The following is a 25473-nucleotide window of genomic DNA, read 5'->3' as shown; positions in this document are numbered from 1 at the left end:
AAAGCTACACCGTAGGTTTATTTGTTTTATACCACATCTGTGCAATCTTTGCTGTGTGTATTGACACTAACCCTGTAACGGTACAGTGGAGAAAGAGACAGCACGGAGACAGAGACGTCGCTTAGCTCGCAGCGTATTTATTAACACAATAAAAGGATTTGTGTAATTAATCGAAATACATGTGGTGTGACTATGTGAAGCGATTATATGTTGAGTGTTACCGGGAGGTGTTGAAGGTGTGTGTTGAGAAAGATGCGAAAGTCCAGAAAGGGCAAGGCAGGCTCGGGGATACGGGGACAGGCAAGTGGTCAGGGGCTGGAGGGAGGTGTCGTAGTCCGGGGGCAGGCGGGAGGTCGAGATCTGGGGAGGCAGCAGGAAGTCCAAAGGGAATCCGGGGAGACGAGACACACAGCTTGAAACCAGGGAACGACGAGGAGCTGCAGGATGACGACACAGGACAAGACACGATGAGCACAGAGGAGGGGAAACACGGAGAGCGAGGAAGAATATAGGCGAGGAAAGCTCGAGACGTTTAAGGCTTACTGTACAGGTACAAGTAGCTACGTTCTGGCACTGGAACGCAGGACGTGTTGGCTTAAGAAGGAAGTGGAGTCCTCATCAGGTGTGTTGATCACAGATTAAACAGGGCGCACAGCAGAATGTGTGGGGGCAGGTGCTTGAGCCGTAACAAAATAATCTATTTTATTTATGCTTCTTGTTTTATATGTTTTCTTGATTTTAGCAATATCAGGACATGTTGTCACTGTCACTGACAAACCGTGTCACTGTACTTTTCTTGAAATGTTGTACAAATAACTCGTCATAAAGTTGTATCCATCATACAGTAATAGTCCAATCAAAGTCATCGAGAGCCTTAGACTTCATGTTTCCAAAGTAAAATATATCCAAAGTAAGTGTAGCCAAACAATCAATGGTGATATGGCGCTGACCAGCTGTCTTTAGTAGTTTTGCGCAGTCACCTTGATGTCAGAGATAAAATTGACTTGCGCTATAAAAGCTACAAATGCTGCCTGCCAGTTTAAAATGTCTGCAGCGGCTGCTCAGATTGCCTTGAAAATTAGTTCAGCTTCAGGTTATTAATTCTGTTTTTCCATTTAAAACTAGAATTATTCACTAGAAAAAGTGGTTTGGGTTAACACTTTTGGGAGAATAATCGGATTTACATAATTTTTTTCGGGCAGCACGGTGGTACAGGGGTTAGTGCGTCTGCCTCACAATACGAAGGTCCTGGGTTCGATCCTGCGCTCGGGATCTTTCTGTGTGGAGTTTGCCTGTTCGCCCCGTGACTGCGTGGGTTCCCTCCGGGTACTCCGGCTTCCTCCCACCTCCAAAGACATGCACCTGGGGATAGGTTGATTGGCGACACTAAATTGGCCCTCGTGTGTGAATGTGAGTGTGAATGTTGTCTGTCTATCTGTGTTGGCCCTGTGATGAGGTGGCGACTTGTCCAGGGTGTACCCCGCCTTCCGCGGAATGTCCCCGAAAGGGACAAGCGGTAGAAAATGGATGGATGGACATCATTTTTTTCTTACAAATTGGTTTTCAACGGCCCCTTTTGAACAGAATACAAATGAAAACTGAGGTATCACTGTTGGATGCCCAGCTCGAGCAGGTTGGTCATAATTGCTCTCCGTTCATAATTTCTATTCTCAAATGCTTTATAATGAGAATGAGATGCAGCTGGTTCAAGATTGTGCAATAAGTGTACTTTGGCAAGAAATGTTGCCAACCTGATGAATTCACCGATGGGTCTGACTGTGCAATGGAGAGCTTGCTCACGTTGTTAAAAGTCACACTCCTCCGTACACAAGTACACGAGCTCAGCACTTTCTTTCCGGTCTCTAAGCACTTTATTCAAAGCCTGGAGTCATGAAAATCCTCAGCGTGGATCTAGCCTGGAGGACGAGCGACATACTTGCCAACCCTCCCGGATTTTCCGGGAGACTCCCGAAATTCAGCGCTTCTCCCGAAAACCTCCCGGGACAAATTTTCTACCAAAATTCAGGCGGACCTGAGTGACGTGTCGACAGCCTACTTTCACGTCCGCTTTCCCACAATATAAACAGCGTGCCTGCCCAATCACGTAATAACTGTAGAATGATGAGGGCGAATTCTTGGTTTCTTATGTGGGTTTATTGTTAGGCAGTTTCATTAACGTCCTCCCAGCGCGGTAACAACACACAACAACAGCAGTCACGTTTTCGTCTACCGTAAAGCAGTTCGTCTGCCGTAAACAGCAATGTTGTGACACTCTTAAACAGGACAATACTGCCATCTACTGTGCATGCATATGTGACAATAACATCTAGGGCTTTTAGAGAGTGCAGTGCACAACTGCGCACACAACAAGGAGACGAAGCAGAATGCATCATCAGAGAGGGTGTTCAGCATGGTTAGAAAAATAGTGACAGAGAATAGAACAAGGATGGACAATTCAACCCTTAACTCAACAATGAGTAGATGAGTGTTATGTGTGTGTATATGTGTAAATAAATGAAAACTGAAATTCAAGTATTTCTCTTATTTATATATATATATATATATATATATATATATATATATATATATATATATATATATATATATATATATATATATATATACAGGTAAAAGCCAGTAAATTAGAATATTTTGAAAAACTTGATTTATTTCAGTAATTGCATTCAAAAGGTGTAACTTGTACATTATATTTATTCATTGCACACAGACTGATGCATTCAAATGTTTATTTCATTTAATTTTGATGATTTGAAGTGGCAACAAATGAAAATCCAAAATTCCGTGTGTCACAAAATTAGAATATTACTTAAGGCTAATACAAAAAAGGGATTTTTAGAAATGTTGGCCAACTGAAAAGTATGAAAATGAAAAATATGAGCATGTAAAATACTCAATACTTGGTTGGAGCTCCTTTTGCCTCAATTACTGCGTTAATGCGGCGTGGCATGGAGTCGATGAGTTTCTGGCACTGCCCAGGTGTTATGAGAGCCCAGGTTGCTCTGATAGTGGCCTTCAACTCTTCTGCGTTTTTGGGTCTGGCATTCTGCATCTTCCTTTTCACAATACCCCACAGATTTTCTATGGGGCTAAGGTCAGGGGAGTTGGCGGGCCAATTTAGAACAGAAATACCATGGTCCGTAAACCAGGCACGGGTAGATTTTGCGCTGTGTGCAGGCGCCAAGTCCTGTTGGAACTTGAAATCTCCATCTCCATAGAGCAGGTCAGCAGCAGGAAGCATGAAGTGCTCTAAAACTTGCTGGTAGACGGCTGCGTTGACCCTGGATCTCAGGAAACAGAGTGGACCGACACCAGCAGATGACATGGCACCCCAAACCATCACTGATGGTGGAAACTTTACACTAGACTTCAGGCAACGTGGATCCTGTGCCTCTCCTGTCTTCCTCCAGACTCTGGGACCTCGATTTCCAAAGGAAATGCAAAATTTGCATGGTTGGGTGATGGTTTGGGGTGCCATGTCATCTGCTGGTGTCGGTCCACTCTGTTTCCTGAGATCCAGGGTCAACGCAGCCGTCTACCAGCAAGTTTTAGAGCACTTCATGCTTCCTGCTGCTGACCTGCTCTATGGAGATGGAGATTTCAAGTTCCAACAGGACTTGGCGCCTGCACACAGCGCAAAATCTATCCATGCCTGGTTTACGGAGCATGGTATTTCTGTTCTAAATTGGCCCGCCAACTCCCCTGATCTTAGCCCCATAGAAAATCTGTGGGGTATTGTGAAAAGGAAGATGCAGAATGCCAGACCCAAAAACGCAGAAGAGTTGAAGGCCACTATCAGAGCAACCTGGGCTCTCATAACACCTGAGCAGTGCCAGAAACTCATCGACTCCATGCCACGCCGCATTAACGCAGTAATTGAGGCAAAAGGAGCTCCAACCAAGTATTGAGTATTGTACATGCTCATATTTTTCATTTTCATACTTTTCAGTTGGCCAACATTTCTAAAAATCCCTTTTTTGTATTAGCCTTAAGTAATATTCTAATTTTGTGACACACGGAATTTTGGATTTTCATTTGTTGCCACTTCAAATCATCAAAATTAAATGAAATAAACATTTGAATGCATCAGTCTGTGTGCAATGAATAAATATAATGTACAAGTTACACCTTTCGAATGCAATTACTGAAATAAATCAAGTTTTTCAAAATATTCTAATTTACTGGCTTTTACCTGTATATAGTTAGAATTCACTGAAAGTCAAGTATTTCTGATATATATACAGTATATATATATATATATATATATATATATATATATATATATATATATATATATATAAAATACTTGACTTGGTGAATTCTATCTGTAAATATACTCCTCCCCTCTTAACCACGCCCCCACCCCCGCCCCACCTTCCGAAATCGGAGGTCTCAAGGTTGGCAAGTATGACGAGCGATGAATATACTTTTTTTAAGACTGGGTGAGACACAGGGTTTAGCAACTTAATACGAAATATTTTTGTGATTTAAAAGACACGATATATTTGAAGATGTATCCGTTTAGAGGATTTCTTTAAATAAGCATTGATTTAGCCCCTGTAGGCTACTAAATGAATGACAACGTGTCTAACAGTTTGTCTGATCTGTCAGTTATTCTACAGAAGAATGAAGATGTCTTCTTACAGTAGTCAAGGGATTTGCAGGTAATTAACAAACTGAGTCATTATCACTTGAAGTGATCGCTATACAGGGCGATGTAGAACCTGACGGCAACATACATCTTTATTAGCATTGTTATTAATTAAAAAGGCAATGTGTTCTTCTCTGCTTATCCTCCCTGCGCTGTGGACAGACTGTGGTCGCAATGCTGGGATTCTACTCACAGTAATTAACAGAGATGGGCGTAAATCAGTCATCTGCAAACCTCAAGTCATAACCTTTAAGTCTCAGGCAAGTTAAGTCCTAATTATCGGTCTCTACAGAATTTCACGATGGCGCGATCACGCCACTGCTCTCATCTGCCCTTACCAACTTTATAGTCAGTCAGAGTCATTTTCGCCAATCAGATTTGTCTGTGAATAATGCTTAAACTACGCGTGGGTTCCCTCCGGGTACTCCGGCTTCCTCCCACCGCCAAAAACATGCACCTGGGGATAGGTTGATTGGCAACACTAAATAGTCCCTAGTGTGTGAATGTGAGTTTGAATGTTGTCTGTCTATCTGTGTTGGCCCTGTGATGAGGTGGCGACTTGTCCAGGGCATACTTGCCAACCCTCCCAGATTTTCCGGGAGACTCCCGAAATTCAGCGCCTCTCCCGAAAAACTCAAGGGACAAATTTTCTCCCGAAAATCTCCCGAAATTCAGGCGGAGCTGGAAGCCACGCCCCCTCCAGCTCCATGCGGACCTGAGTGACGTCAGGTGCGCAACACCACGTAAATCGTTTGCCAACCAAAAAGTAACCCCAGTATGCTATAGCCAACATTCACCAGGAGATGGCAACAGACAAACATAGATAACTCTATTACATTATTGCCCTTTTAGAAATGTATAGAAGTTACTCAAAATAAATAAACAACCCAACCAAAAAATGCAGCAGCTCAATTAAAAAACTGTACTTAAGCCACATTCTTTTTCTTTTTTTTTTGTGCTGAACTCTTAACCCTCATTTGTAAAAAAAAATAACATGCTTATTATACAAACAGTATTTGTACACCTTTAACACAGATTTTTATACTGTCTTCAGACATTCAGTTTTTTTGGTGGTACTCGAAACCTTTCTGTGTACCTGCGAAAGGGTGTTCAGCATGGTTGGAAAAATAGTGACAGAGAATAGAACAAGGATGGACAATTCAACCCTTAACTCAACAATGAGTAGATGAGTGTTGTGTGTGTGTATATCTGTAAATAAATGAACACTGAAATTCAAGTATTTATTTCATTTATATATATATATATATATATATATATATATATATATATATATATATATATATATATATATATATATATATATATATATATATATATATATATGTATATATATATATATATATATATATATATATATATATATATATATATGTATATATATAATAAAATAAATATATATACAGCTAGAATTCACTGAAAGTCAAGTATTTCTTATATATATATATATATATATATATATATATATATATATATATATATATATATATATATATATATATATATATTCTAGCCCCGCCCCCAACCACGCCCCCGCCCCACCCGACCACGAAAAAATGCCTAAAAATGTGCATCTTTTGATGATGATCTTTATGAAAAAGCTGCACGGCTCATAGAATGTCAAATTTAAATGCATGTTTGAAAAAAAAAAGGCAGAGAATAAGGACTTTTAGATAAATCTATGTTCACAAAATGAATATTCTTCACTCGTCTTTGTTGCTGCTGCTTTACAATGTAAGGTAACAATGTAATGATAGCCTGATATGTTTATTTTATATATTCAAATTCAATATTTACAATACTGGTGATAATTATTTTATTTTGCATAGATCCGCTATGATGTTAATCTTAACAATGCCAACTCTTCATGGCTTTTAAAGCCTTTCAGGGAAAAAATAAAAAATAAAAAAATGTAATGATTTTGAGCACCTGAAAATATTGTAATTTATGTAATCATTAATGAAGCAACATCTGTCATTATGAAGATCAGCACCTGGGATGTAATCACCAGGCAGCTGGTTGTCTGGAGCCCTGCTGTTCGCCTGGTCATCATATCAAAAACTGTGTATTACTTCATATAAAGTTCAGGGTTTCCCCTACATGTAAGTGATCGTGACGTACCGCCACAGCAAAATAAAAGCTGCCACACTAAAAAAATATGTTTTGTTATGTTTTTTTTTTTTTACATGAAACCAAATTTAAGTAATATATTGTATGAGTAGATATACTGTGTATATTCTATTATTTACGTACTATTGGCTACAATACATTTTAAAAACGTCTCAAGTATCATGAAAATATTCTTCAATGCTTTGTTTTGGGGGGAAAAAAACACACAAAAAACTGCACATCTGAATCACCTGTCAGGAGCCATACAGCTGGCCATGCACCTAAACGCAGTTGACACCCAGCAAAAGTAAGGAGAGAAAGTTGAAGAGAAAAGTATTTCAAGTTCATTCATGCATTTCCTAATCAAGCCTGTGTAAACTACCCTCCCTCATTTGATATTACTACTGACAAGATGTTTAACTTTATGCTGTGTGCAATCTCCGAACCTCAGTTTAGACATGACTGTGTGGGAGAACCTCCGTGCCCGTGTGGGTTTTCTGAGTACTGTATTTCTCTGACTATAGAGCACACTTAAAATTTCATTTTCTCAAAAATCAACAGTGCGCCTTATACATACTTGCCAACCCTCCCGAATTTTCCGGGAGACTCCCGAAATTCAACGCCTCTCCCGAAAACCTCCCGGGACAAATATTCTCCCGAAAATCTCCCGATTTTCAGCCGGAGCTGGAGGCCACGCACCCTCCAGCTCCATGCGGACCTGAGTGAGGACAGCCTTTTTTCACAACGGGAGGACAACAGGGTGACAAGAACTAAATCATCCAGACTGGAGATAAATTGTATTATTATGTTTATCTTACCTAAAAATAAACATATTTATTAATTCAAAAAAAAAAAACGAAATACATTTTTACTATATTTTGCTAAAAACATCAAAATTAATTGTATTTTTATTTGTATATTTTCTGACTCCTTATTACATCCAGCCATAGAATTATACATTAAAATAAACATATTTGAAATAATTAATTTTAAATTATCATAATAATTTATTTAAAATGACCATATTTAATTATTAAAATACTTGCTTGTTTGTCAACAACTTTAGCATTTTATTCATTACATTTTGAAGCTCTCAGAAGCCAAGTTATGTTATATTCCTTAGTATTTATTTATGCAAGTTTGAAGTATCAACTATCTAAACACAGTTTTGTTTGCATATTTTCAGGATGTAGATATATATATATATACATATATATATATATATGTATATGTATGAAATACTTCACTTGGTGAATTCTAGCTGTCGATATACTCCTCCCCTCTTAACCATGCCCCCAACCACGCCCCGTCCCACCCCTGACCACGCCCCCCGCCCCCCACCTCCCGAAATCGGAGGTTTCAAGGTTGGCAAGTATGGCCTTATAACCCGATGCGCTTAATGTACGGAATAATTCTAGTTGTGCTTAACGACCTCGAGGCTATTTTATTTGGTACATGATATAATGATAAGTGTGACCAGTATTCGGCAGTCACACATAAAAGATACGTGTAGACTGCAAGATGACGCCAGTAAACAACACCAAACTTTAAATGCTCCTTTGAGAATATAGAATATGACACATGGCGCTCAAAAATCCGTCAAAATGTTTTAGTATGACTTTGGTAAGCTATTAAGCCGCACCGCTTGATGGAATGTCGGAGCATTACGGCTACCATAGTCAGACGTACTGTGCTTCAACATACTATTGTGGTGTGTGTGTGTGTATAAGGACCGCAAAAATGGCACCTATTAGCAGACATATTATCTGGCGTTTTGTTTCGCAATATTATGCAAAACCAACTTTTCTTACCTTCTGGTATCTGCTGATGTCTATTTGGGATCTGCATAAGTCCTGAAAATTTGCACGCATTCGCCATAGTCCGTGCCGACACCAGAGTCGATAAGCTTCTTGTTTTTCTCTATCTTCTTGTCATGGGGCATTCATCCTACGCTGTTGCCATTTCTAATATAAAGTAGCGTAAAGTTCTTGTTTATATCTGTCAGTAGACTCGCTATGAAAGCGCTAAAAACTACCTGTGTAGTGGGTTGTGGAAAACATCATCTATCAGAATCAGCTTTATTGTCATTACGCAGGGTAACGAGATTGAGGCCAATTCCATACAGTGCGATGTGTGCATGCAAGAAAACAATGTGTAAATATATAAAAATATAAAAAACATAGAAGTGCAAAGAAAGGTGTGGAAGAGAACAGTGTACACTCTATACTCTCTGTACAATGTACACTCTATACACTCTGTGCAAAATGTACAGAGTGGGTGAAATGAATATATACATGCAACATTTTGACCAAATAACCACCCTTACATGTTATATACACCCCGAGGAAGTGTTTGAAATTTAAGAAAAAAATCTTAATATGACCCCTTTAATCTGGTGCGCCTTCTGTGTGAAAATAGACCTGAATAGACCTGCTCATTGGCAGTGCGCCTTATAATCCGGTGCGCCCTATGGTCCGAAAAATATGGCACTTCAGCTTTCTCCCACATTACAAAAATATGCACGTTGGGTCCACTGGAGACTGAGAATTTGCCGTAAGTATGAATGTGTGAAGATTTGTTGATATGTGCCCCTGCATTAGGCCATGCTAATTTTGGTTAATCTCTCAATCAGCTGGTCCATTATACTGTACGTTAGCATTCAGCCGAACGTACTTTCCCTAATGTACTTTCTAGTGTGCTTAGTTTTACACTGACTTCATTGTGAATAATATAAATAAACCACCTCAAGTTGTTTCTTTCATCTCTAATTTAAAAGACTGTTTACATGTTTAGCAAACTAAATTAGGGAGGGCAGGATAATGTTACCTTTTACAATAGGCAGCCACATTAAAATTGCAACAATAGTTAGAGGTAGTTTGGCTGAGTCCGCCCTCATTTTGCTGGCGGGATCGCCAAATGCCAAACTACCTCGAACTATTGTTGCAAATTTTAATGCCAACAAAGAAACTCAAAAAACATCCAGCATAATTTAAGTAAGGCTCCACTTTTCCACACATGCCTTAGCTTGAGGCTAATATACATTGGCAGTCATGACCTGTCACCAAAAGTCACGTCTTGTTTTGTGTTCGGTATAGTTCTTCTATATTTAAGTCTGTTTCAGCGCTCTTTCCTTTGTTTACGTTGCGGTTGCTCGATGCGCGGATCACCAGTTTCTGTTTAGTGATTAGTGTCCCGACCTGCTGCAGCCACTAATCACGGCCCTTTATATACCGGTGTCATCCTGCCTTATTGTGCGGCTCCATTGTTTGCCTTATGTGACAGTTTGCGTTTCTGGTTTGTTGTTTTGCTTATTACTACTGTTACGTTCCTTGTTAGCTTTTTGCGACGACTTCTATATTAGTCTTAGTTTATTATGCTGGGCTTAGTAAGCCTTGAGCTTCATGTGCGCTTTTCCCAGCGACGCGGTCCTTTCTTTGTATTTTTGCCTTGCTTGAGGATTAAAAAGACTATTCTTATCCGTACGCTGCTCCTTTCACTTCCTTGGAAACACAACACACCGCGACAGCGTGACCAGAACGCAACATTGGCTATACTATTAACATGCTACTGATTAGCATAAGCAATTCCAACACTTTCAAATGTCTTATTGAAAACTACAACTAATATGGACGTTACAATCAAACAGCTCGTGCGTAGTTAGTACAATGCTTACAGTATTAACACTTTGTATGGCGAAACATGAGAAAGCATGGACTGAAATGACCAACACACCATAAACATATACATTACTGCCATATAACGTCTTCAACTTGCAGCTGCAATTGTAACTTAGTGTCATATTTGCAAATGATACTAAGATATTATAACTAGACAGCAGTTATCATAATCGGCCCTTTTTTAAATGTTGCAATACAAAATGAGACATTATGATAAGAAAAACAATTAGTATTTATTTACACAATCAAAAGTACCAAACATTGGTACCGTTGAGTGCCCGTATCAATTTCCAGGTACCGTTATTCTGAAATATTGACTTTATTTTCAATTTTGTTCTGTTTTCATTGTAAACATTCCATAGAGCGGAGTCATATCTCCATGCTTTGACAGTGATGTCATTCTTTTGAATTTTCCCTCACCTAAAAAAAACCTAAAATACACAAATGAGATGTGAGAAGAAAATGCATTTATGTATACAAAAAGCTTGAATGAAATTAGAATAAAATCAAGGTAATTATTCTACCCTTACTGGTGTGCGTACGCTTTGGACTTAACATATATATCCACATCAGAACAATGAAGCAGAAAAATGAATCTAAATGCTGATTTGTTTCCTCTGACTCATTTTTGAGTCACCAGTCGGGCGGGCACACACAAGCAGCGTGAGCAATTGCAGACGGATCGCAACTGCGAATCGGTTCTCATTGTTCACTTTCAAAAGCCATTCAAAAGACTCGTTCGTTCACGAACTTCACATCTCTAGCTAGCCGTAATATCGTTCTATTAGCTATACCGTTAGATAAATGATACCTCAAGGCAGAGAACATTTTTCAATAATTTTTTTGTAATTGAGGTACTCAAATTACTCAAATAATTATTTCACCTCTAATTACAATGTTCTTTAATTACTCAAAACTAGTGTTGTCCCGATACCAATATTTTTTATACTTTTCGGTACTTTTCTAAATAAAGGGGACCACAAAAAATTGCATTATTGGATTTATTTTAACAAAAAACCTTACGGTACATTAAACATATGTTTCTTATTGCAAGTTTGTCCTTAAATAAAATAGTGAACATACAAGACAACTTGTCTTTAAACAGTAAGTAAGCAAATGAAGGCTCCTAATTTAGTCTGCTGACATATGCAACAACATATTGTGTCATTTTCCATTCTATTATTTTGTCAAAATTATTAAGGACAAGTGGTAGAAAATTAATTATTAATCTACTTGTTCATTTACTGTTAATATCTGCTTACTTACTTTTAACATGTTCTATCTACACTTCTGTTAAAATGTAATAATCACTTATTCTTCTGTTGTTTGATACTTTACATTAGTTTTGGATGATACCACGAATTTGGGTATCAATCCGATACCAAGTTGTTACAGGATCATGCATTGGTCATATTCAAAGTCCTCATGTTTCCTGAGTTTATAAACATAATATAAATTTAAAAAAAACAAAAGAAGATGTTGTGATGCCAAAAAATATTGACGTAATCATAGTAGTGTCGACTAGATACGCTGCTGTACTTGGTATCATTACAGTGGATGTCAGGTGTAGATCCACCAATGGTGTTTGTTAGGACCGGTACTTTTCGTACCGAAAATGATTCATTAGTATCGCGGTACTATACTAATACCGTACAACCCTACTCAAAACTGTGAATTAAAGGCCTACTGAAACCCACTACTACCGACCACGCAGTCTGGTAGTTTATATATCAATGATGAAATCTTAACATTGCAACACATGCCAATACAGCCGGGTTAGCTCAGTAAAGTGCAATTTTAAATTTTGCGCGAAATATCCTGCTGAAAACGTCTCGGTATGATGACGTCTGCGCGTGACGTCACGGATTGTAGTGGACATTTTTGGACAGCATGGTGGCCAGCTATTAAGTCGTCTGTTTTCATCGCAAAATTCCACAATATTCTGGACATCTGTGTTGGTGAATCTTGTGCAATTTGTTCAATGAACAATGGAGACAGCAAAGAAGAAAGCTGTAGGTGGGAAGCGGTGTATTGCGGCAGGTGTTGTGCTGGATAACACAGCCGGTGTTTCATTGTTTACATTTCCGAAAGATGACAGTCAAGCTTTACCATTGGCCTGTGGAGAACTGGGACAACAGAGACTCTTACCAGGAGGACTTTGAGTTGGATGCGCAGACATGGTACCGTGAGTACGCATGCAGCTGTGGCTTCCAAACATTTGATCGCTTGCCCGTACGTGCGTGCCGCTATGTGCATGTCACGTACGTAACTTTGGGGACTTTGGGGAAATATATGTGCTGTATGAACTTTGGGGAGGTGAACGGTACTTTGGGCTGTGGGATTGAGTGTGTTGTGCAGGTGTTTGAGTTGTATTGGCGGGTTATATGGACGGGAGGGGGGGAGGTGTTTGTTATGCGGGATTAATTTGTGGCATATTAAATATAAGCCTGGTTGTGTTGTGGCTAATAGAGTATATATATGTATTGTGTTTATTTACTGTTTTAGTCATTCCCAGCTGAATATCAGGTCCCACCCGCCTCTCACAGCATCTTCCCTATCTGAATCGCTCCCACTGCCCTCTAGTCCTCCACTCTCACTTTCCTCATCCACAAATCTTTCATCCTCGCTCAAATTAATGGGGAAATCGTCGCTTTCTCGGTCCGAATCGCTCTTGCTGCTGGTGGCCATGATTGTAAACAATGTGCAGATGTGAGGAGCTCCACAACCTGTGACGTCACGCGCATATCGTCTGCTACTTCCGGTACAGGCAAGGCTTTTTTATCAGCGACCAAAAGTTGCGAACTTTATCGTCGATGTTCTCTACTAAATCCTTTCAGCAAAAATATGACAATATCGCGAAATGATCAAGTATGACACATAGAATGGACCTGCTATCCCCGTTTAAATAAGAAAATTGCATTTCAGTAGGCCTTTAATACCTTCATTTTAACAGAGCTGTTAATGTTTTGGGCTGTGTTTCTATACTTTCTTGCATTGACTCACTTTATTATGCAGGTGGCAATGAGTGTGCAAAATGACACAATATGCTGGCAGACAGAAAACTACCAATGCATGACCGTATCAAAGCAGAAAAAGTGGAATAATTAGTTTCGGTGTAGCTCAGACAAAAAGGCGAAATCAGTGTTGTGATTTTGGAAAAGGAAGTATATGCTTTGTTGTCAGACTGCTGAAACGAAAAGATTGATTAGGGTTTTTCTCCTCACTATAGAGTATTGCTGCAAGTGTATCAGGACATCAAACAACGCAGATGAGGAATTACATGCGTTTATTTGCCAACGCCTCCCGAGTGTGATTCTAGACGTATTATCAGTTAAAATGTGACTCACACAGACGATATCACCGCAGAGCATATGGTGCGTATCATTATACCCACAACGAGGAGTGCATTGATTAAAACAGTCCCCTGGTAATGAAGTGTTGCAGAAATATGCTTTGATGGACAGTTAAAGTTCCAGAGGGACGTCTATCTTATGTTTGTATGCAAAATGTACCAAAAAAAAAAGCAGGGGAAAAACGGATTTCCATGCAACCCAACTGTCAAATCAGATGCTTAACATAAATTAGCATTTGCGAAATAAAAGCAGTGTTTCGCACAGTGTTAAAATAATACTGATGAAAGATGCATGAGGATATGCAAATCACATCTATTTCCTAACAGAGTGTGCCGGTTTGTGTTGCACAGCCTTCACACGACCACCCCGCCCCTGGTCCATGCCCGCTTTCTACTTCAAAAGGCAGGGGCACACTTACGCTTGGCACCGAGGTCCCTCCCCTCTTGTCTCGAGTTCCCAAATCGACATGACAAAACGTGCACAGCAGCCTAAACCTGCAACCTGCAAATCTTTATCCCCCAGCCACTTAGAAGAAGAAGTGTACTTCTCCCCGGACCTAAAATGCGTCCCCGATTCTCTTTCAAATGCCTGCTGCTGACAGCTCCCGCAAAAGCCTCCGGCTGCCTGCAGATTATTGTGCGTGAAAACAACAAAATGCATTGTCTTATGCAGAATTGCCTCGCGTCAAGCTGCATAGCAAATTAAAGAGTGGCAGGAAAATAAATTGAAGCGGACGCCCGCATAGACGTGAAAGAAGAGTTGGAGATTAGGTCTGATTTCTTGTCACTGCTCCCAGAGACAAGCTCTCAAGCTTCCCTCAAGATGTCCAGTCCCTCCAGGATTTCGTTGGCTTTTTTTTTTTTGCGATTGTCGCGGCCTAAAATGCCTGAATTGGGGAAAAAAAATATTTCTAAAATATTAATTAAACTTGTTATTTTATGAATTTATTATCAATTTTTAAGGGATGCATGTAACCTTAACAGCAAAAAGCACAGGATTTCAACAAAAAATGTAAACCAAGATCTCATTTATTGTCAAATTAGTGTACTGGTCAAAAAGTCGAAAAAAATATGAATCCAAACATGCTTTATATACACTCTGAACTCTTTTTCATCCTTTAGCTACTCTGTTATTAAATTATTTTCAAGTGTATCGTTGATATAGTGTTACGTTGTACAGAAGGAGGAGACGGCACAGACAGGAGAGATGTTGTTAGGTACTAGATTTATATATATATATATATATATACATGCGTGTACTCGGGCCGTGACATATAGTAAAGTTGTTTTTTTGTTGTTTTTTTTGCTGCAATATATATTATACTGTAATATTATACATGGTAATTGGGATTTGTCATATTGTATATATTATATAAAAATATAATATAATATTATAATATATCAGTATATATTATATACTGTATATATACTATGTCAATATTACATATATGTTATATTTTATATTGCTACTATGGTACATTTTTTGTCTACTTAATAATACCTGCATTATCCTTTCCATCCTTTGAAACTGAGCTACTGTGTCCAACAATTTCCCTTGTGGATTTGTCTAAGTCTAATTTTAAATGAAAATATTAAAATTAAAAGTGAAATAGAGCAAATACAGTATGTTCTCCAAAGGACAAGAAAAGACCCCAATATACTCTGAGGGGTTCAGTTTATAAGGCACATTTGTTTTTGGAAAATGAAAATGGCCTTCTGGGAAAACACCCGAGCTCCTAATGGCCACTTAGCCCCCGGTGGTGGTCGAAGACCCTGTCTTGTTGTGTTCGTTTCCTCACGGAGAAAAAAAACAGTTGCTTTTCCTCTATCAAGATCAGCAGTAAAATATAGATGCCATCCTGTGTAATGCCAGGCTTTTTTTCCAATGTGCACCCTTTAGTCACCAACCTTCTTAATGCCAATTTATTCATGCATGCTCCAAGCCATAGAGGCATTAAGCCACCACATATCTAGCATGGACACACACACACACACACAGACACACACAACATTATCCAATCTGTCTTCATTACGCTTCATTAAATAGATAATATGCACTTCGTATGCAGGAAGTTGTATTCTTCCTGCGCGTGCGGACAAAGACGCGGGGAATGTCGCATCGTTGTTAACTGCATCTTTAAAGGAGTAAATCACGTCCAATCATGCGTTGATTATGTTGCTTTCACTGTGTGTAACCATTGACTTGATCCCAACTGATGAATCAGTCACTTTCAAACATCTCTCATTGAAATTCTCTTTTTTGGGGTTCTCACATCTGTTATCCGCAATTGAAATGAACAAACAGAATTTCCATGGCAACCCATTGAAAGTCTCCATCACTGGTATTTTGTGGTTCTTTCTACGTGTTTAGCAGGCAAACATGTGCGACTCACTGGGAAAGCGAGCAGGGGCACAGATGGTTGGCGTGATACCGCAGCCACAAAGCATATCTGTATGCCAGTCAAAGAAATCAAACCAACCTTTTAACCACAGGCCACGTTTCCTCGCATGGACTTTGGGTATTGAATGAATGAAATGTGTTTATTTTGGTCATATAATCAACCATTTTCTGTGATCAATTTACCAGCACAGATTATACATATTAACAATCATACACATACACACACACAAAAAAGAAAAAGAATGACCGAAAAAGGAATAAGCTTATATTTGCCTATCCTATACATTCACTGATAATTAGATTGCCTGGAACATCAACGTTCAAAAAATCAATGGGATGAAAGTAGAGATGTCCGATAATGGCTTTTTTGCCGATATCCGATATTCCGATATTGTCCAACTCTTAATTATCGATTCCGATATCAACCGATATATACAGTCGTGGAATTAACACATTATTATGCCTAATTTTGTTGTGATGCCCCGCTGGATGCATTTAATAATGTAACAAGGTTTTCCAAAATAAATCAACTCAAGTTATGGAAAAAAATGCCAACATGGCACTGCCATTTTACAAAGTGCATTATTCTTTTTAACATGCTTCAAAACAACAGCTTGGAATTTGGGACATGCTCTCCTTGAGAGAGCATGAGGAGGTTGAGGTGGGCGGGGTTGGGGGGGCGGGGTTGAGGTGGGGGTGTAGAGGGTAGCGGGGGGTGAATATTGTAGCGTCCCGGAAGAGTTAGCCCTGCAAGGGGTTCTGGGTATTTGTTCTGTTGTGTTTATGTTGTGTTACGGTGCGGATGTTCTCCCGAAATGTGTTTGTCATTCTTGTTTGGTGTGGGTTCACAGTGTGGCACATTATCTGTATGTAATATTGGCTGCATTTCTCATAGTTGGTTGTGTGACATGTTGTTCCAAACCACAGCAAACGCTACCCAGCGTGCAAAGATTGTAATAAATCCATTAGAAGAAGACAGCCTGCCGTTTCCTTAAACTTGGACACACACATCTATACTTTTGGCCATTCTGAGCCAGTCATTTCCAAAAGTTATCTCACTCCGTGAGACGCCTCCGTTTTAGTAATGACTTCCAATGTTGCGAAAATGTGTAGAATAAAAATAAAAATACAAAATTTCTGTCAATGAAGATTTGCGTCAGCCTTTGATAGTAGGCTAATATAGACACTTACATCATGTGTTGCTTTCATTATAACATATATATAAGGCTTTTAATTTTTTGCGGCTCCAGACAGATTTTTATTTTGTATTTTTGGTCCATTATGGCTCTTTCAACATTTTGGGTTGCCGACCCCTGCTTTAGGGGAATCTCTTTGATGTTCAACTGTTTAATGTGGGTGACCTGTTCCCCAAATGCGCACTTTGTGACGATTGACTGTCCCACACGAGTGGAAAGTTGCTTCATTGATAACAACTAGGCGTTAAAAAGAGAATTTCATCATCTTCCATCATCTCCAATATTGACTCACAGAATCTCCCTCGCATCTCCTTGTCGTTATTAGTAAGTGCTTGGACAAGGCTTAAGTTTGTATGGTTTCGTATGTAGTCGTCTTTTAAACACACGTCAGGCGCCGAAAGGATTATACAAACCCTGTTTCCATATGAGTTGGGAAATTGTGTTAGATGTAAATATAAACGGAATACAATGATTTGCAATTCATTTTCAACCCATATTCAATTGAATGCACTACAAAGACAAGATATTTGATGTTCAAACTCATAAACTTTATTTTTTTTTGCAAATAATAATTAACTTAGAATTTCATGGCTGCAACACGTGCCAAAGTAGTTGGGAAAGGGCATGTTCACCACTGTGTTACATGGCCTTTCCTTTTAACAACACTCAGTAAACGTTTGGGAACTGAGGAGACACATTTTTTAAGCTTCTCAGGTGGAATTATTTCCCATTCTTGCTTGATGTACAGCTTAAGTTGTTCAACAGTCCGGGGGTCTCCGTTGTGGTATTTTAGGCTTCATAATGCGCCACACATTTTCAATGGGAGACAGGTCTGGACTACAGGCAGGCCAGTCTAGTACCCGCACTCTTTTACTATGAAGCCACGTTGATGTAACACGTGGCTTGGCGTTGTCTTGCTGAAATAAGCAGGGGCATCCATGGTAACGTTGCTTGGATGGCAACATATGTTGCTCCAAAACCTGTATGTACCTTTAAGCATTAATGGCGCCTTCACAGATGTGTAAGTTACCCATGTCTTGGGCACTAATACACCTCCATACCATCACAGATGCTGGCTTTTCAACTTTGCGCCTATAACAATCCGGATGGTTCTTTTCCTCTTTGGTCCGGAGGACACGACGTCCACAGTTTCCAAAAACAATTTGAAATGTGGACTCGTAAGACAACAGAACACTTTTCCACTTTGTATCAGTCCATCTTAGATGAGCTCAGGCCCAGCGAAGCCGACTGCGTTTCTGGGTGTTGTTGATAAACAGTTTTCGCCTTGCATAGGAGAGTTTTAACTTGCACCTACAGATGTAGCGACCAACTGTAGTTACTGACAGTGGGTTTCTGAAGTGTTCCTGAGCCCATGTGGTGATATCCTTTACACACTGATGTCGCTTGTTGATGCAGTACAGCCTGAGGGATCGAAGGTCACGGGCTTAGCTGCTTACGTGCAGTGATTCCTCCAGATTCTCTGAACCCTTTGATGATATTACGGACCGTAGATGGTGAAATCTCTAAATTCCTTGCAATAGCTGGTTGAGAAAGATTTTTCTTAAACTGTTCAACAATTTGCTCACGCATTTGTTGACAAAGTGGTGACCCTCGCCCCATCCTTGTTTGTGAATGACTGAGCATTTCATGGAATCTACTTTTATACCCAATCATGGCACCCACCTGTTCCCAATTAGCCTGTTCACCTGTGGGATGTTCCAAATAAGTGTTTAATGAGCATTCCTCAACTTTATCAGTATTTATTGCCACCTTTCCCAACTTCTTTGTCACGTGTTGCTGGCATCAAATTCTAAAGTTAATGATTATTTGCAAAAAAAAAAAAAAATGTTTATCAGTTTGAACATCAAATATGTTGTCTTTGTAGCATATTCAACTGAATATGGGTTGAAAATGATTTTCAAATCATTGTATTCCGTTTATATTTACATCTAACACAATTTCCCAACTCATATGGAAACGGGGTTTGTACGACCACAACGGTGAAATTTTAACACAATAAAACTTGGATAACTCCTGTGTCCAATGACCATTGATTCAGTCTATTACAATGCTTTAGAACTGAATAAATGTCTGATGATTTTGGCTTATTCTTTTTAATTCCCCCTGTATATGCAGAATATACGCTGATTATCAGAACGGCAGCTATAGTTGCGTCAAAACAATCATTAAGCACTCGCAATGTGATTCATTAAGCCTGAGACTGTCTTGCGACAGCTGTTTTGCATCTATATTTAGTATGTTTAAAATGGCACACACTTGGAGAAGGCATTCGACCGTGTACCATGGGAAGTCCTGTGGGGAGTGCTCAGAGAGTATGGGGTAATGGACTGTCTGATTGTGGCGGTCCGCTCCCTGTATGATCAGTGCCAGAGCTTGGTCCGCATTGCCGGTAGTAAGTCGGACACGTTTCCAGTGAGGGTTGGACTCCGCCAAGGCTGCCCTTTGTCACCGATTCTGTTCATAACTTTTATGGACAAAATTTCTAGGCGCAGTCAGGGTGTTGAGGGGATCTGGTTTGGTGGCTGCAGGATTAGATCTCTGCTTTTTGCAGATGATGTGGTCCTGATGGCTTCATCTGGCCAGGATCTTCAGCTCTCACTGGATCAAATTGCAGCCGAGTGTGAAGCGACTGGGATGGGAATCAGCACCTCCAAGTCCGAGTACATGGTTCTCGCCCGGAAAAGGGTGGACTGCCATCTCCATGTTGGGGAGGAGATCTTGCCCCAAGTGGAGGAGTTCAAGTACCTGGAGTCTTGTTCACGAGTGAGGGAAGAGTGGATCGTGAGATCGACAGGCGGATCGGTGCGGCGTCTTCAGTAATGCGGACGCTGTATCGATCCGTTGTGGTGAAGAAGGAGCTGAGCCGGAGGGCAAAGCTCTCAATTTACCGGTCGATCTACATTCCCATCCTCACCTATGGTCATGAGCTTTGGGTTATGACCGAAAGGACAAGATCACGGGTACAAGCGGCCGAAATGAGCTTCCTCCACCGGGTGGCGGGGCTCTCCCTTAGAGATAGGGTGAGAAGCTCTGTCATCCAGGAGGAGCTCAAAGTAAAGCCGCTGCTCCTCCACATCGAGAGGAGCCAGATGAGGTGGTTAGGGCATCTGGTAAGGATGCCACCCGAACGCCTCCCTAGGGAGGTGTTTCGGGCACGTCCAACCGGTAGGAGGCCACGGGGAAGACCCAGGACACGTTGGGAAGACTATGTCTCCCGGCTGGCCTGGGAACGCCTCGGGATCCCCCGGGAGGAGCTGGACCAAGTGGCTGGGGAGAGGGAAGTCTGGGCTTCCCTGCTTAGGCTGCTGCCCCCGCAACCCGACCTCGGATAAGCGGAAGAAGATGGATGGATGGATGGAAATGGCACACAGATACTGTACGTGCTAATGGCTGTCCCAGTCACAAGGAGGTGATGAGTAAATATGCTTACCACTTACACAATGGAGAAAGAGAATCTTCAGGTTATATATATATGTACAGTATGTATATATGTATGTGGCTTCAGACGCTATTCAGCACTTGTAAGTCGTGATCTTATTAGATCAGGCCCTCATGAATCATTGATCGATTCGTCAAGAATTTGCATCACAGTCTCACCATTTTACCCCCGTCGATGATGCTGCTCCCACTGTGTATAAGCACAGGCCATCCTTCAAGTAATGAAGCATTTGAGGAAACAGTATTACAGCTTATCCTGCAAATGCTATCATGTGACTTAACGTCTAGAGTCACATGATAACCTCAATTAATGGGTTAGAATCTGCGAGGAGAAAAACGTGTGAGACAACGGCAGGCAAAGAGCGTCCAATCAGTTTGCTCTAATGACTTTCCCACCCTGCCTAGTTGCAGGGCATCTGGTCATCTCTGTGAGTTGTGTAATGTTAACAGGGGTTGTTTGTCGGCAGCACTTTTCTTTTTTTTACTCTATTACATTTTAGCTTGGAATTCATATTTTTGGACTAGGGATGGGTACCTTTTTTATGTGAACCAATATGGAACCATTTCCCAATACCTGGGAATCAATATCGGTAGCATATTACGGCACATATATCTACCGAAAACGTGTATATATATATATATATATATATATATATATATATATATATATATATATATATATATATATATATATATATATATATATATATATATCAGTGACGTGCGGTGAGGTTGATGGCTGGTGAGGCACTGACTGACTAAAGAGTATCTTATTCACCATTTGATTGGCAGCAGTTAACGGGTTATGTTTAAAAGCTCATACCAGCATTCTTCCCTGCTTGGCACTCAGCATCAAGGGTTGGAATTGGGGGTTAAATCACCAAAAATGATTCCCGGGCGCGGCGCCGCTGCTGCCCACTGCTCCCCTCACCTCCCAGGGGGTGAACAAGGGGATGGGTCAAATGCAGAGGACAAATTTCATTACACCTAGTGTGTGTGTGACAATCATTGGTACTTTAACTTAACTTTAACTTTACACATACAAACTGTAGCACACAAAAAAGCACATTTAATAAAAAAAACCTTTTTATGGTCTTACTTTTACTTATAAATGATGTCCATGCGCCGCAACTAAAGCCCTCACTTAAACTTTCCACGTGCAAGATTGAATCTATTTAAAAAAGTGTAACCGAGGGTTTATAAATGTCGCCTATACTTTATGAAACTACAAAATAACAAACACGGAGGCTCCAGTTTACACGAGGACCACTTTATTTACCTTCAAAATAAGAGCTCAAGGCATATACTGTATAACAGCGCATAACAGGAACTTAAGATCACAAAGAGAAAAGCCCATGAAAATAGGTTACAAAAGTTATTTAATAAGAAGCCAAAAAGTGCAAAAACAATAATGTTCGTGTTGGAGGAGTTGTGAATTAGATACACCTGCAGTCTGCAGGTGTACCTAATGTTGTGGCCCTGCAGTCATTCACAACTCCTCCAACACGAACATTATTGTTTTTGCACTTTTTGGCTTCTTGTGAAATAACTTTTTTAAATAGATTCAATCTTGCACGTGGAAAGTTTAAGTGTGGGCTTTAGTTGATATAACAATTCTACGGCGGGGGTGCAGGAGGCGGGATTACTGCGAGCCTCAGCCAGTGCAGCCGTTTTATGATCGCTCAGCACAAGAAATACGTTACACACATACAGTTGTTGACAAAATACACTGTACATTATATACCTCAGCTAACTAAACTATGGAAATGTATAATATAGTTCACATAGCAATACAGTCTCACTGCACAGCAGGCCAGCAGTTAGCCGAGTCCGGAATCCATGTTGAGGCACTGAGTGACGTGCCTCAACTGGCTGCTGTTCACCGCACCGTCTCTTCTCAGTATTTCAACGGCAAATGTGAAAATTCAGCGATTTTGAATAAAAATAATCTAAAACTGGTGAAGTTAAATGGAAAATAACTTTATAGTATAATCACTGGATACATATAACAATTTAATTTTTTTTTTTTCTTTTTACATTTGTTTTCTTTCCATGATGGCAGGTGAGGCCCCGCCTCACCTGCCTCTAGTGACTGCACGTCACTGGTCTACAGAATATATTAATTGATGAAAATTGGGCTGTCTGCACTCTCAAAGTGCATGTTGTTGCCAAATGTATTTCATATGCTGTAAACCCAGTTCATAGTTGTTAGTTTCCTTTAATGCCAAACAAACACATACCAATCTTTGGTTAGAAGGCGATCGCCGAATTCGTCCTCGCTTTCTCCCGTGTCGCTGGCTGTCGTGTTGTTTTCGTCGGTTTCGCTTGCATACGGTTCAAACCGATATGGCTCAATAGCTTCAGTTTCTTCTTCAATTTCGTTTTCGCTACCTGCCTCCACACTACAACCATCCGTTTCAATACATGCGTAATATGTTGAATCGCTTAAGCCGCTGAAATCCGAGTCTGAATCCGAGCTAATGTCGCTCTATCCTGTTCTAACCGCCATGTTTGTTTGTGTTGGCTTCACAGGAAAATGGACGGGTGTATATAACGATGGTTAAAATCAGGCACTTTGAAGCTTTTTTTAGGGATATTGCGTGATGGGTAAAATTTTGAAAAAAACTTCAAAAAATAAAATAAGCCACTGGGAACTGATTTTTAATGGCTTTAACCCTTCTGAAATTGTGATAATGTTCCCCTTTAAGTAAATATTTTAAAGACATGACTCAAGCCATTATCAAAGGCTTCAATCAAATCCTTATAATCCGACTACCGTAGGCTGTAATTTTTTTATTATACTTGTTAAATAAAACCTCTGCCTTGCTTTTAATGAATACTTAGGCCTTCCACACTACTGTAATGTTGGTCAATATGTTGGTACTTGGAGAGCCAAACGTTTTCTGAGGTGGTAGCTGGTGAACAAAGTTTGAGAACCACTGATCTAGCTATTTTACTTTCTCTGTTTCTGTACAGCAGAGCCACTGGATGGAGAGGAGTACCTGGACATCATCGGTATAATGCGAAACCAAGCAGGTCGCTACGAATGCAAGGCCAGCAATGACGTCGCCACGCCTGATGTCAAATATGTCAACGTGATCGTCAACTGTGAGTAACCCCGAGCTTTGCTTTGGAAGCACTGATCAGTCGTCTCAGATATAGGCTGGAAAGGACTGAGACTTGGAAGAACAGAGTGCGGGGGAAAGTTTTGAAGCGCTCTTCAATCCTGCAAAGATTCATGTTATTCTGACTGCAACTGGCTTAGTAGTGATTTTCTGCAACGATTAATCATTTGTATTTACATTTGATGAGACATAAAAATAGACTTGTTTTCGAAAAGCATTAAGTGCAGCCTTTTCCAAACATAGAAGTGGGACAGAAAAGTGGTTGTTTTTTTATTGACTTTCTGGTTGTCAGAATTAAATGATTTTTGTTATTTTGTCATCAAAAAAGCACTCTTTTTTTTTTCTTGTCCTTTTTCTGAGCAAATGGGTTTGCTCTGATGAATGTATTTGCATGATTAAATGGAAATGCATGATGTATTTTTTGTTCGCTTGGGTCCCAGGGAAGAACCACACGGGTATCTACTAGAGATGTCCGATAATATCGGACTGCCGATATCATTGGCCGATAAATGCTTTAAAATGTGATATCGGAAATTATCGGTATCGGTTTCAAAAAGTAAAATGTATGACTTTTTAAAACGCCGCTGTACGGAGTGGTACACGGACGTAGGGAGAAGTACAGAGCGCCAATAAACCTTAAAGGCACTGCCTTTACATGCCGGCCCAATCACATAATATCTACGACTTTTCACACACACAAGTGAATGCAAGCATACTTGGTCAACAGCCATACAGGTCACACTGAATGTGGCCGTATAAACAACTTTAACACAGTTACAAATATGCGCCACACTGTGAACCCACACCAAACAAGAATGACAAACACATTTCGGGAGAACAACCGCACCGTAACACAGCATAAACACAACAGAACAAATACCCAGAACCCCTTGCAGCGCTATCTCTTCCGGAACGCTATAATATACACCTCCCACCAACCCCGCCCACCTCAACCTCCTTATGCTCTCTCAGGGAGAGCATGTCCCAAATTCCAAGCTGCTGCTTTGAGGCATGTTAAAAAAGATAATGCACTTTGTGACTTCAATAATAAATATGGCAGTGCCATGTTGGCATTTTTTTCCATAACTTGAGTTGTTTTATTTTGGAAAACCTTGGTACATTGTTTAATGCATCCAGCGGGGCATCACAACAAAATTAGGCATAATAATGTGTTAATTCCACGACTGTATATATCGGTATCGGTTGATATCGGAATCGGTAATTAAGAGTTGTACAATATCGGAATATCGGCAAAAAAGCCATTATCGGACATCTCTAGTATCTACTCCTGCCAGTATCTACAGTAGTACACAAGTGTCACACTTAAAACAAAAAAATAATGTGCAGATCCAGCCCGCCACTTCATTTTATGTGGCCAGTGAAAACCTGGAAATAATGTGCGTCAAAGTAGCACTTAATTTTTATGTATTTGTTCTTTCAATATGGAGACAAAATGTACTACATGCC

The 25473-nt window shown here is 40.0% G+C and overlaps 1 protein-coding gene across 3 annotated transcripts in view; it reads left to right on the top strand.

Annotated features, from left to right (window-relative positions):
- The window catches only part of lsamp (limbic system associated membrane protein), a 1017468-nt gene that overhangs the window by 936842 nt on the left and 55153 nt on the right, over positions 1-25473 (top strand). For 2 of the 3 annotated variants that reach the window (XM_061925611.1, XM_061925609.1), the window contains one exon: positions 23858-23989. In XM_061925611.1, coding sequence (XP_061781595.1) covers positions 23858-23989 — 132 coding nt within the window. The remainder of the gene's footprint in view (positions 1-23857; positions 23990-25473) is intronic. The other variant, XM_061925610.2, reaches the window with a different exon arrangement.

The sequence above is a fragment of the Nerophis lumbriciformis genome, linkage group LG30 (genome assembly GCF_033978685.3).
Source record: "Nerophis lumbriciformis linkage group LG30, RoL_Nlum_v2.1, whole genome shotgun sequence".
In the NCBI taxonomy this organism is placed as follows: Eukaryota; Metazoa; Chordata; class Actinopteri; order Syngnathiformes; family Syngnathidae; genus Nerophis; species Nerophis lumbriciformis.
Note: the sequence above shows the minus strand (reverse complement) of the source record. Positions and strands in the feature narration are given on the sequence as shown.